Raw genomic sequence first — 13,731 nt, 5'->3', positions numbered from 1 at the left:
GCAGGTGTGTGTGGTGAATCCCAGATGCTGCCATCATACTGAATTCGTACGGTAGTAATTCAACGTACATTGTGTTAAGTTGAAGATATGTGTGGCAAATCCCAGAGCAGCCACTCAACAGTGAACCAAAGACGTACAGCCAGGGAGCCCGTAGCGGAGGTAACATGGAGCCCTAAAAATCCAAAGTTACATCCAACCACATCAGTCACTACGTGGAAGGGGACGCACATGGTGTAAACACTCCAATAAAAACAGACCGTCAGACTAGGTAGAAAGCGAGACCCCGCTGTGTCAGATACAAGAAAGGCACTTGAAATATGCAGACAGGTTAAAAGTGAAAGGACGGAATGCCCTTAGGAAGTGAAGGATCTTCTTGTTGGACACCTGATGGCCACCAGCAGGCCCCGGCATAAGTAAGCACAGCTGGAAGATGGTAGATACTGTGGATTCTGACTGCCACTGCACAGAATCCAAATTCAGTGGGCTGTCTACACGGCTTGGTAACTGGTCCTCTGGCTGCCTGGAATGTTCTTCCCTCCTGCATGTCTGTTCAGCCTCGCCCTGTCCGGGAGCTGGCCTGAGCACCGCCTTGCTGCAGCAGCGCCCGCCCGTCCCCCACAGGCTCTCCTAGTCCTGCCCTGTCATCTGGTCCGTCTTGCCTTTGCACTAGCCACCTGCCAAGCACACACCACACACTCACTGCTGTCTACTGTCTGTGCCCTCATCTGCAGTGAACGGCTCCTGAAGGCAGGGCTCTGGTCTGCCCTGTTCTGATGTGCACTGAGTGTCTGGAACACGGTGCGGCACACAGCAGGTGCTCAGTGTCATCTGTTGGCTAAATCGATTGTGTGACCCACTGAGTCACAGAGCGTTAGCAAGAAAGGTCCTAAGAGATGAGCTGGGCAGCTCTCCCTCCACAACCCGTTTTGGAGATCATGAGTTAACGGCAAAACTGGGGCTGGCGTTCTCATGACCCGTGTGTTTTTTCAGGGAGCTCTGAGGAAGAGAAGAGGGGAAGGTCACATCAGTTGGCTGTGCCATCCAGTGGGGCTGGGCTGGTGTGTGGGAAAGGAAGGCCTGATGGCTTCTTCTAAGCCGCTGCTTCTGAGCCGCGTGGACCTGGGGCAGTTATTGGGTTTTTCTGCCTCAGTTGCCTCATTTGCGACACGGAGGGAATTGGTGGTCAAAGCAAGTCCCTTCTGTGACTGCAGCCACCATCCCTCGTCGGGGTTAGGTGGGTAGCTTTGAGAAAGCACTTGGAGGAGTCAAGAACACACGACCAATGTGGTAAGGTGGAGGATGGAACCAACTTACACGTGGTGACAGACGCCTCCCTCCCAGACGGGAAAGGACTTGGTCTCGGAGAACAGCCTTGTGCAGGGGCGGGACACCTTTATACAGGCTGCGACAAAGAACAGGGGCAGCGCTCGCCAGGGGCTCCTGACGCTGCACTCCTCCTGCCCTCCTGAGGCCGTGCCCGTGCCGAGGGAGAGGGCCCGAGGTCTGCAGGCTGGCTTCCTCTAAGGCCAGGGCGGGTCGTGTGGTGGAGTGGGTGAGTTTCCCCTCCTGACGCCGTCCTGGCTGGGGTCAGCGAGCCCTCCCCAGCCGTGCCTCGCATGCTGTGGCTGTTCTGACCCCTGTGACGGGCGGCACCGCTCATCCTGGTGCTTGGAGCGGCGGCACAGCCCCCGTGGCTCACGGGTCAGCCTGGTCACCAGGCTCCCTGCCTGGACTGGGAAGTCTTGGGCCCGTCTGGCACCTCATGGTTTGCAGGCTCCTGTGGCAAACCCAGCTGTGGCCCAATAGCCCTAGCTGGAGGCACAGGCTGTGTTGGGAGGGGCACCCTGAGGCCAAGCCCTGACTTACCAAGCTCACAGCGTCTGCCTTTGAACCCTGGCCCGCAGTCACAGCCGTGGGCGTCCGTGCCTGGTACGCAGGTGCCTCCGTTCTGACAGGGGTTTTCTGAACAGTTTCCAGGGGCATCTGAAAACAGCGGTCACAAGAGGTTAGTCACTGGGACCCCAGGTCAGGCCTGCCTCATGGACACGCTGCTGTCCCTTCCTCGATGACCTGGCCTGATGCAGGGTGGCCGTGCACTCCCCCGTGGCGTGCTGCGGTGGCCTCCTAAACACCTCTGGGCCCTAGAGCGTGTTCCCAGTTCAGGTGCAGAGAGAGCAGAGGAGACAGGCCTCAGCGTGCCCAGCTCTGACCTCATTACTGGAAGGAAGATGAACGAGGAGGAGGAGGGAGGGAGGGAGGGAGGGAGAGGAGGAGGGAGAGAGGGAGGGAGAGAAGGAGGAGGGAGGGAGGGAGGGATGGAGGGAGGGAGGGAGGGAGAGGAGGAGGGAGGGAGGGAGGGAGAGAAGGAGGAGGGAGGGAGGGAGGGAGGGAGGGAGGGAGAGGAGGAGGGAGGGAGGGAGGGAGAGAAGGAGGAGGGAGGGAGGGAGGGATGGAGGGAGGGAGAGGAGGAGGGAGAGAGGGAGGGAGGAGCGGGGCCTTCAGTGCTGAGCCTCCTCTAGCCTGGGGCCCCTCCCCCAGCCCTGCCCTTTGCTGACTTTGCCCCTGAACAGGGTTTCTGCTGCTTGGCTCCCAAGGCCCCTCCTGGTCCTCTAACGGGGCCCTCTGTGCAGAGCCGCCTGGCCACAGTGACACAGGAAGGGGCCAGCTCACATTTCTCCATTTGTGTTCGCTCTGTCCTTATTTTTCTCCTTATGATTATTTTTTTAGCTTTCTTAAGATTCCTGTTTTAATTTTTTTTTTTATTTGAGATGGAGTTTCCCTCGTTACCCAGGCTGGAGGGCAATGGCGCTATCTCGGCTCACCGCAACCTCCGCCTCCTGGGTTCAAGCAATTCTCCTGCCTCAGCCTCCTGAGTAGCTGGCATTACAGGCGTGCACCACCATGCTCGGCTAATTTTTTGTATTTTTAGTAGAGACAGGGTTTCACCATGTTGACCAGGATGGTCTCGATCTCTTGACCTCGTGATCCACCTGCCTTGGCCTCCCAAAGTGCTGGGATTATAGGCGTGAGACACCGTGTCTAACACTGAGTAAGGCCCCGTCTCCCTCAACCATCCAGCCCAGCGCCCCCCACCGCACTCCTCCTCATCTGCTCTTCACAGCCTCCCTGCGTGCCCACCCCACGATGCGGCCGCCCCAGGCCTTGCTGTCCATGCTGGTCCCGAGCCCTGGCCACTCCTCCTTCCTCGCTGGACTCCCTTTGGCTTTCCTCCTTTCTCTGCTCATCCTCTGGGGCTTTCCTTGTCTTTTTGCCTTTTTTAAAAAAAACTGAGATGGAGTCTTGCTCTGTCGCCCAGGCTGGAGTGCAGTGGTGCCATCTCGGCTCGCTGCCACCTCCACCTCCTTGGTTCAAGCCATTCTTCCCCTCAGCCTCCTGAGCAGCTGGGATTACAGGCACCCGCCTCCACGCCTGGCTAATTTTTGTATTTTTAGTAAAGACAGCATTTTGGCATTTTGGCCAGGTTGGTCTCGAACTCCTGACCTTACATAATCCGCCTGCCTCGGCCTCCCAAAGTGCAGGGATCTCAGGCGTCAGCCACCACGCCCGGCCGTCTTTTTTGCCTTTCTTGATATGCTTAAAATGAGTTGTGGGCTTTTTAAAAAAAGAAACCCTTTATTACGGAAATGTTCAAACCCACAACATGTGAGCAGGAAGAGATCCACGCACTCAGCTTCAACACTGATCCACACCGGCCAGCCCGGCTTCATCCGTTTTCACCTCTGTCGCCCTCTTTCTCTTGTTGCAGAATTTCAAAGCAGCTCACAGATACCACTGCTCCTGTGAACACGGCAGCAGTATCTAATATTTACATAACCACAGTCGTGCCTCAACATCATGAGAAATCCCAGGTCACGTTCGAATCTCCCCGGTTGTCTCAGGAGTGTGGTAACTTAAGGTCTAACCTGGTGAGGGCTCCTAAGGGCCTCCATGTCGCCTCGTCTCCATCCTCCCGCTTTATTCACGGAAAACACAAGGTGCTCGGAGTCCCTGCCTGGATGTGGCTCACTGCTCACTCGTTCCCACCCCCGTTTCCTGTAAAGTCTGATTACAGAGAGGGCCTTCCTAGGATTCAGATTCAGAGGGTCTTTGCAGGGCTGCTTCTCAGGGATGCTCGTGCACCCCCAGCCACCCCAGGCGGCCTGTGATGTGTCCGAGTCCCGCCACGAGACACGAGGACTGGTCACTGGTCCAGCGTTGGCAGTTTGACCAACCCAGAATAAAGTCCCCGATGGCTCGAGCAAGGTCTTGCCCCCGATGGCTCGAGCAAGGCGTCAAGATCCCTGATCCAAGGACTGTCCTCTCGCAGGCCTGTGTGACCGTGTCGCTCCTGCCCTCCCCCGCTGGAGAGTGGTCTGTGAAGACAGGCTTTCCCTCCCCTGCCCGTGGTCACCCTGGACCGTGGTCCACCAGGCAAGGCAGGTGAAGGCTCCATCCTGCTCCTTTACTTGCGTTGCTGCAGACCGAGTCCGTCCTCGGAAGGCTCTACAGCTGCCCACTAAGCTGCTTTTTCTTTTTGAGTATCATGATGAGGACGCAGAGGCTGACGTGTCTGATGGGATTCTGTCCTTTTTGCTGTCAGCACTGTTGCTGATGCTCCACGGATTCTGTCTCTGGCCAGCAGAGCCCTGCAGGTGGCTCCCTGCCCTCAGGACGTGGTCTGCTGTTTTGAAAGCTTGCTTTCTTTTTACACAGCATGTCCTGGGCTTATTTCTCCACAGATCACTGGTTTCCTGGTGAGAACGAGATGTAGACCCCGTAGCCTGGGCGCTCATGCTACTCCCTACGGTGGGCGCCACAGCTTCAGGCCTTTCAATGAATTGAACTAGAAAGTTAGATTTAAAAAATAAATAAACATTACGAGTTCATACTAATATTTCCATTTCAAATTAACAGAATCAAAGGACAGACAATATTCTTATTTCTTTCTTTCTTTATTTAAAGATGGAGTCTTGCTCTGTCACCCAGGCTGGAGGGCGGTGGTGCAATCTCAGCTCACTGCAACCTCCGCCTCTCGGGTTCAAGCGATTCTCCTGCCTCAGCCTCCTGAGTAGCTGGGATTACAGGCACCTGCCACCAAGCCTGGCTGATTTTTGTATTTTTAGTAGAGATGGGGTTTCACCATGTTGAGCAGCCTGGTGTCAAATTCCTGACCTCAAGTCATCCGCCTCTCTCAGCCTCCCAAGTGCTGCGATTATAGGCGTGAGACACCGTGCCCGGCCAAAACAAACAAGTTTTTAATTTCTTTCATATTATATTTTTAATTCTTTACACTGAAAATCTTGGTGGCATTAACTAACAATTATTTTCTTTATCCTAACATACACATGTAATCATTTCAAAATAACAATACAAGTATTACTACTAACATTAAGATCACGGAGGATAGCCTGAAATTTCTTGGCAATCCTTTAAGGAACTGCCTGACTTTTTTTTCCCCCAAAGCAGCTACACAACTTTACATTCCAGCAGAGCAGAGGGTGCTGATCCTCCATGTCCTCACCAATGCTTACTATGATCTGACTTTTCAATTCCCGCCACTCTAGCGGCTGTGATTTGCATGTCCCTGGTGACTAATGATGGTAAGCATCTTTTCGGTGTGCTTACTGGCCATTCGTACATCTTCCTCGAAGAAATGTCTGTTTAGGGCCTTTGCCCATTTTTACATGGGGTTGTGTTTTTATGATGCAGTTGTAAGAGTTCTTCAGTTTAGAGACAGTGTCCTACCGGTAGGATTCGCAGCTGTTTCCTCCACTCTGCAGGCTGTCAATTCCCTTTCTGGACAGCATCCTTTGAGGCGCAGGAGTTCTAAGTTTTGATGAAGAGCAGTTCACATATAGATACATTTGTTACTGCTCATCCTTTTCTTGTTGGGCCTAAGGACCCTCTGTTCTGCCAAATCCAAGGTCATGAAGATTTACTCCTGTGTTTTCTTCTAAGTTTTGGTTTTAGCTCCTAACATTAGCTTGTTGGTCCGTCTGTGTCATGAGGAATACGGTAGGAAGGGTCCAGCCTCATTCTTTTGCACGTGGACATCCAGTTGACCCAGCACCGTTTGCTGAGAAGACTATTCTTTCGGCACTGAATGGTCTTGGCCCCCTTGTTGAATAAACCCCCTTGTGGTTTATTTCTGGACCCTCAATTCTTTTCCATTGATCTAAATGCCTATGCTTCGGCCATTACCACACTGTACACAATTGTCCAGAGACATCTTAACAGCAACCCTACAGCGTGTTTTGAAACATATAAAAACTCTGACAAATGATTAAGTACAAATAACCCAAGAAAAAGTCGAAAGGCATGACCAGGCATTTCGCAGAAGAGCCAGCACCTCTGGTGGCTGCCATGAGGGGATGCACAATCACATCAGTGCTCAGGAGATACATCCCAGATCCCAGGGCTTGCAGACACCCATTCTGCCTGCGGGGTCTCAAACCCGGCACAACCTAGTTCTGGAGAGGCCGGGGATTAACTGCACCTCTTAGTCACTGCTGCAGGAGTGGAGACTGCTGTCACCACTTAGAAAATGACTTGGCAGGCTGGGCGTGGTGGCTCACCCCTGTAACCAGCACTTTGGGAGGCCGAGGCGGGCAGATCACAAGGTCAAGAGATCGAGACCATCCTGGCCAACGTGGCGAAACCCCATCTCTACAAAAATTAGCTGGGCGTGGTGGTGCACACCTGTAGTTCCAGCTACTCAGGAGGTTGAGGCAGGAGAATTGCTTGAACCCAGGAGGCGGAGGTTGCAGTTAGCCGAGATCGCGCCACTGCACTCCAGCCTGGGGCCTGGCGACAGAGCGAGACTCTGTCTGGAAAAAAAAAAAAAAAAGAAGAAGAAAATGACTTAGCGAAGTTCTCGTGTAATTTGGACATTCACACGTCCTCATCCTAGGTCTAGCATTTCCGCTTGCACACACACTGGAAGCCCTGTACGGGAACATCCGCTGCAGCACTGCTCACGCCAGCCAAACACAACCTCCGTGTTCCCCGCACAGAGGGGAAGAGCTGGTGACTTCACCCAGTGGCGCCTGCTCGGTAGCGGGTGTGCCTAAGCCACCGCCTCCCAGGTTGCATGGGCCAACCTCCGTCTGAGAATGCGGGGGAAACGCAGGTCTAACGGTCACACGTGGCAAGACACTTACCTTGCAAAGAAAACTCACTGACTGTTCTGCCGCACATACACGTGTGACAGAATCACTCTCCCCACAGGAATTCTAAGCACAAAGTTCAGGATCACGGCTAGCTGAACGGGGGGCACAGGCCGTACGGCAGCAAGACGCAAGGTATCGTTCACATTCCAGTTCAGGGGGGTTCTTGACTTAAGGCCGCTATTCAAAGGCCGACTAACGAAATAAAAGGAAGCCCGTGTGAGGGTCAACAGGAACCCAAGATGGTAACTGGTGTGCACACGGAGGGGCCGCTGATGACTCTGCTCTGCCTGCTACACTTAACGCCGTTTGCACCCACCAGGGCATGAGCATTGACGCTGGCCAATGCTACCTGACTCCAGTGACCGCGGGGCCGGCCCGAGCCCTTCTGGAATCTCCCCTGCCGAAGACCCAGGAGAGCTAACACGGGCCCCTCCAGTTTCTGAGTTCTAGGAAATGAACAGCTAGTATTTAAAGGGGCTGACATAATGCAAACCAGCTGATGAAATGTCTGTTTCTGATCACTTAAAGGTCAACTTGAGAGTCTTCACTGTGAATGGGCCAGACTTAAATAATTAAGAGAAGCCTTCACTCACGGCAGCAGATGCACAAACCCGTCCTCCTGGCGCTCACAGGGGCGAGGAGCAAGTCCTGACCTCATATGGTGCGGGAGAATGTGAACTCAGGGGTTGGTGAAGCCATGCTTGCAAACGCACCCTCTGGCACCGCAGGGGCCCTGATGCGTACAGGTGTCCTGGAGAAGCTGCGGGCACCGCGGGGGCCCTGATGTGTACAGGTGTCCTGGAGAAGCTGCGGGCAAGGCCTTGCGGGCGAGACCGCGCTCGGCAGCTCACACCTTACCAAGTACTAGGCCTTCTTTGGGGCTGGGTTGAGGGTGATCCCAGCCGGAGTCTGTGGTGGGACTCGGGTGCTGGAAGAGCTGTCTGTGGGGGACACAGCCCAGAGGATTAAAGCCGGGGAGCGGTCGAGTCTGACTCAGGGTGAGGAACACACATCTCTTAGTGCTGCCCGGAGCGGAACTGCCTCGTGGCTTCTGGGCACTCTTTCTGCAGGTGCCGGGCAGATGCCTCGATTCTCACGAGGCAGAGCCCTGGACCAGGAGACAGTTCGGGTCCTGTGTGACCCGTGTCCACAGTGCCCAGCTGGTCCTCAAGCCGGGGCTCCACAGCGGCTGCTCCCTTTGCTTCCCCCATCCTGACTCCGCCTGCTCCTCTTCGGAGAAGCGAGGGGTGAGGCGTCTAGAGGTGGGGGCTGGGTAGGCTCTGTCGCATGTGGAGGCAAAGGAGGGGAGGGGAGGGGTGGCGGCAGCAAAGCCAGTCTCTCCAGCGCAGACCCTGGGTGGTTTGGGTGGGTCCTGTGGCCTGTGCCCATCTGTGGGCTCCCACTGCTTGGTGGTGTGCCTTCCCCACCCTTCCCAGACTGGGGTGCCTGGTGCTCAGCCTCCCCTCAGGGAGACTCTGTGCTTCCTGGTCCCTCACCAGGGGTGGGCCCTCCTGCCTGCAGCCTCTAAGGCCCCTGAGAGCAGTCAGTCCCAAAGTCCCCACCGGCACCGCCCACTTACTTTCCATGTCCTTGTCGCCGTGTTCATGGAGCTGGAGGGCCAGGCTGACCTGCTTGGGGGCTTCCTCTGTGTTCTCGAGCTGCGCCATGGCTGTGGGTTCTAGGAGAAGCCAGGTGGTGACCACAGCGCACGGCTGCTTTGCACCCAGGATGGTCCTGGGGCCACCCGTTTGAGTACTTCTATACCTTGAGAGCAAGAAAGTCCCTGGTGGGGACCAGGCTCCCTGCGTGGCCCTGGCATCTGTTGGCCCCAGCACTGCCTCCCCTGAAGGGCTGGCCCTCGCCCTCCTGCTGACCCTGTGGAGGGGCTGGGCCTTCCACTTGCAGGCCTCATCAGAGCTGCTTTGGGGACAGTCACTGTGACCGTGCTGAGAGGCCCCATCCTTCTCAGGGCTGATACAGTTGCTTTCTCCTTCTTAGGGTCAAATTACGCATTCCTCCCCTTCCACCCCCTGCTCTCTCTGATCTGCCCTCAGTCTCTGCTGACCTGCCTCATGCCCACCCCCCCAACTGCATCTCGTCTGTGCGGGGTTCTCACTACAACCTTGGGCATTTTGTGTCTGCTCCCACGGCTGCAGATACAACACGCTCGCTGTACTCCAGATCTCACCTGCCTTCTCCCCAGACACCCTCTGGGCGCCCTCTCCCCTGCTCACCGTGCAGCAGCCACCCCGGGCTCTGGTCCTTCCTTGTCACTCTCCCTGCTGCATGCCCCTCCCTCCTCTGCCTGGGGAGTTTTTGCTCAGAACGTGTTCATGAAACTGGTGACTAGGCTCTGTTGGGGAATTCCATGAGGGTAAGCACTCGGCCTTCCGGGTGAGAGGCAAGGGCCAGAGAGGTCCCCTCTGGGGCAGGTGGTGCCTGCCTCACCCCTCGAGCAAGTCTCAGGGTCTCTGCGTCAGAATCACAGGCAGATTCCCGGAGCGCCCTCACCTGGTAAACCCGGTGGGAAGGGTCAAGGCATCTGGACCCTCTGCCTCCTGCTGCCGGGAGACCTTGCTAGGACAGTGATGGGACTGCTGGACCAACTCGGAGCGGCAAGTTAGACCCTCATAGCCTCCTGCCCACGGCTTACCAAAACCAAGCCCTACCTCGGCAAACAAGGGGGCCGTAATGGCTCAGACCTGCTTCTGACACGTTTATCTTCCCTGGTGCGCCCTGCCAGCAGCCGGCGCCTCCGCCCACACACAGACAACGGAGGCCCTCACGAGCCGCCCCTCCCGCCCTGGAGGCACATGCTGCCCACAGTCGGGGTGGGGTCTCTGGCTGGAGACTGCGCTTGTGGTGGGGGTGGTCTCATCATGGAGGGGACAGGGCCTGGTCAGAGTGGCAGCGAGGCCACCGAAGCGGGTGGGGAGGCCCTGGCACTCACGTGATCTCACGGTGGTCGCTTTGCTGGGGGAGCCACCGAACCTGGCGCTCACTCTCCCTCTGCCGTCCACAAGCTCCGAGAACCTGCAGAGAGGGTGGGAGGGTCACCACAGCTAGAGTGCCACCTCGGTGAGTGGGGCCGACGGGTGGGGCGTGTACCTGGGGGGCTGGGTGGGGGTCTCGGGGGCACTGTGGTCATTGAGCAGGCGCAGTTCTGGCAGGCGTGCTGGGGGCGGTCTGTTCCTGAGCACCCGAGGGTGGTGTCCTCCCTGGTGCCAGCGCCTGTCGGTGCCATCGCTGGGGGCTGCAGAGCAGGCGGGAGGAAGGGGCTGGTCTGGGGCTGCCCTCCACTCCTGTCCCTGCCCCTGTGGCACAGGAGGCACCTCCCACACTCAGCTGTGCTTGGAGAAGGGAAGGGGGTGCGTGTGGGCTGTGGTCATCCACGGCACTTGCGGCTTCCCCAGACGCCCTGGGTTCCCTTCTGAGGAGGAGCCACGCGCAGCCATGACACACACATGCACTGGCCTGGGAGTCATGAGGAGGGGCTGAGTCTAGGCCCCGCCCCCATCACGCAACTTCTCCAGCTGCAAGGCAGGGGCCTGCCCTCGGGCGCAGACTCAGGTCCTAGGCTGCCCTGGAGACACAGCTGTTTCCCCGACTGGCCTCCTGATAGGACGCTTCACTGGGAGTCCCTGCCCCAGCACTCACTCTGACAGTGTTCTTCAGCTTCCCAGGCTGGGCCCTCCTTCCCCCTGGGAGCCTCCCTTCCCTATCACACTGAGGCCAGCTCACAGAGGCCTCAACCTGCCCCTTCTGCCTGGCTGGTGTGCTTGGCCCCGAGCTGGCGGGGTGGCGGGGCGGGTCTGGCCCCGAGCTGGTGGGGTGGTGAGATGGGGCTGGCCCTGAGCTGGTGGGGTGGCAGGTTGGGTCTGAGAACTCGCCAAGCTTGTGCAGTTCACGTCCCCAGTGCAGCCTCATGGGTTAGGGAGGAGCCTGGGGTCGGAACTGGAGCCCCCTCTTCCCTGGGGAGCCGCCCCTGCTCTGCTCGGTCTGGCGGGCCACTCCTCCCTGCTGGTCTCCGTCTCTTTCTTCTCTCCCTGTTCCGCTCCTGCATTTCCCACAGCTGCTTGTGTGAACTTGGAAGACCTGGTTCACAGAAGGAGCCTGGTGGAACTGGCAGGGTCGCCTCTGCACTTGGGAGCAGACCTGAGTTCTTGGCAAGCCCTTGGGAGCCTCTGCCCCTCCGGGCAGTTCCTGCCCTAGGCCTCTGCACCCGGCATTCCTGCCTGCCTGTGGCCTCCGGGCCCTTCGTGTGTGTGTGTCCAGCGGCTCCTCATGGGTCAGGCTGGGGTGCAAGGCCACTTCGGGGCTTCCTCCTCGCCGCCACCCTTGGCACCGTCTTCAGGTGCGGCTCGGCCTGTCTGGGATCTGCAGGACAGTCCGGCACCAGCTGAGGCTCAATGTGCTTGTTATTCAGATTGCTGGCGCCGCCTGTCCGTGCCCCTTCCTTTCCTCACGGGTTTGAGAAGCCTGCACTTTCACACACAGACTCACTCCTCCCCTGCTGACACGGCCCCGCGTCCAGGCCCCCGCACGGCCAGGTCGGTCCTGAACGGGGTGGACGGCTGGCAAACACCGCCCCGGCGCGCCCGCAGGCACTCACAGGTGATGATGTACAGGTGGGCGGGCTCGCTGTGCAGCGGCCCCTGCTCCGTGCTCTGCACCGCCGTCACGGAGAGCTGGTACCTCTGCCCCGGCAGCAGGTCTCGCAGCGTGTAGGACGCCAGCTTCCCACTGGGGACGTAGCGGCTCTTGGCGCTCTGGCTGGTGGTCACATTGATGACGTAAGCCTCCAGCAGGCTGCCTGGAGTCGGGGCGTCCCAGACCACGTGGGCGGAGGTGGCCGTGACTCGGGCGGCGGTCAGGTTTGCTGGAGGCAGGGGCCCTGGACGAGGCAGGAGCAGGGGGAGGTGAGGGGGCCCGTGCGGTCTTCTGGCGAGAACAGTGTGAGGACCTGACAGGGGCTGCTACAGTCTCGCTGGAACCAGATTCTTTATTATGGAGAATGGCACAGCGCTGAGGCGGGGCGTGGGGTAGCAGGCACAGCAGTGTCTCCCCGCCAAGAGGCCTGCGGGCCCCCGATGCCACCCTCCCCTCGGGGTAGGACCCACCCAGGGAAGCCCCAGGCCCTGGCCGGTCAGCTGGCGCCCTCCCTGCAGCACTGTCGGAGCCCCGTGCAGACTCTCCTGCCCCGCTGGCCTCTCCCGGGCCTTCCCAGGCAGGCCGCGTTGGAGTGCACAGGTGGGCAGGGGCCCGCTTGAGCCTCCGATCCTCACAGAGGGAGCTGCAGCCTCCTCTCTGCCCAGTTCACCCGTCCCCCCGACACCCGCGTGCTGACTGCGTGCTGACTGCGTGCTCTCTCCCCTCCCATGTGCTGGGGAGAGGGTGTGGGCCTAATGACACCAGGAGCTTAGCTAGAGGGGGCTGGTTGCAAGGTACAAGGGCCCTGTGTATCCCTGGACCAGTGAGCTCCTCTGGCCCTCTGGTTGGTACCCAGTAGGAACTCCACACTGAGGAGCTACCAGGAGACTTTAGGGGTGGAGGCTGCCCCGGACAGCTGACCCAGCACAGGGGCCCCTGCTCAGCCCAGCCTGGCCCAGCCCAGGCCAGTGGCCCCTGCCCGGTGGCCCTAGTGGAAGAGATGTCTGGGAGGCCAGGGGCTGGGTTTCTGGTGTTGTGGAGGCTTTGGAGAGGACGGGGGGGTGTCAGAGCTTCTAGAAGACGGCCTTTGGTGTGCGGGGAGCCGCGCCACTCTACTCACGGGTCCACACGTGTGCTGGCGCAGTGGCCAGGCTCTCCGTGGGGTGCTCCTCTCCCTGGAGCCCACTGAGGGTGGTCAGCTGGATGGTGTACCTCCTCCCAGGCAGCAGGGCCCTGTGGATGGGAGACGATGAAGGGAATGGGGACATCAGGGACCTGTGTGTGACCTCAGCTCCCCCAGGCAGGAGGTGGCCAAGGGGAGGTCGTCCTGCTGCTGGTGGCCCAGGCGGCCTCCACGAGGGGCAGACTCATGGCCCTCAGAGCCGTGTGTTCCTGGGGCGGGAAACCAACCCACCGTCTGGGCTGAGGAGGGCTGGGTGCGCCTAGGGCCGCTACAGTGTGGTCAGAGGGCCGGAGTTCAGATAGGAGAGGCCAGAGAAGGGGGACGGGGTCACTGCAGGGATGGGTGACAGGCAGGCCCAATGCCCCCTCAGCACAGGGGATTTGATGTGAATTCTCAGGAAACCACAGGGCAACATGAGGCCAACGCCAGCCCAGCCGGGGAAGCTGCTGGCTGCAGGCTCCCTCCCCTCTGGCTCTGGTCTTTCTGGCTCCCCTGCCTGTGCTGAGCAGGAGGCAGAGGCTCTCTCTGGCTGGCGACAAAATCGCAGGGTCCACTACGGGACCCCTGGAGAGCTCCGGGCTGCTCCCATCTGCCCTCGTGGCCGCTGCTCTCTGGGACCAAGTCCCTCTCATGGTATGTGTGGAAGGTGGGCCCCAGGTTTTCAGAGCTTTTCCTGCTTTTTTTTGGACACTTTACAACACTACCAAGGTGCGTCTTCTCGGCAGCCCT

The 13,731-nt window shown here is 58.6% G+C and overlaps 1 protein-coding gene across 4 annotated transcripts in view; it reads right to left on the bottom strand.

Annotated features, from left to right (window-relative positions):
- The window catches only part of SNED1 (sushi, nidogen and EGF like domains 1), a 94,075-nt gene that overhangs the window by 12,116 nt on the left and 68,228 nt on the right, over nt 1-13,731 (bottom strand). For 2 of the 4 annotated variants that reach the window (XR_010344999.1, XM_021665059.2), the window contains exons 23-29: nt 12,940-13,052; nt 11,782-12,063; nt 10,278-10,422; nt 10,120-10,202; nt 8,749-8,847; nt 1,867-1,983; nt 1,315-1,402 (exon numbers count right to left, since the gene is read on the bottom strand). Coding sequence is in view for 3 of the 4 variants with exons in the window: in XM_021665059.2 (XP_021520734.2) it covers nt 1,315-1,402; nt 1,867-1,983; nt 8,749-8,847; nt 10,120-10,202; nt 10,278-10,422; nt 11,782-12,063; nt 12,940-13,052 (927 nt within the window). In the remaining variant the exon portion in view is untranslated. The remainder of the gene's footprint in view (nt 1-1,314; nt 1,403-1,866; nt 1,984-8,748; nt 8,848-10,119; nt 10,203-10,277; nt 10,423-11,781; nt 12,064-12,939; nt 13,053-13,731) is intronic. The other 2 variants (XM_064383430.1, XM_064383431.1) reach the window with 1 other exon arrangement.

Source organism: Aotus nancymaae, unplaced genomic scaffold (assembly GCF_030222135.1).
Source record: "Aotus nancymaae isolate 86718 unplaced genomic scaffold, 86718_ANA_hifiasm-v0.15.2.pri h1tg000031l, whole genome shotgun sequence".
Classification (NCBI taxonomy): Eukaryota; Metazoa; Chordata; class Mammalia; order Primates; family Aotidae; genus Aotus; species Aotus nancymaae.
This window is presented reverse-complemented; position numbering and strand designations above follow the sequence as displayed.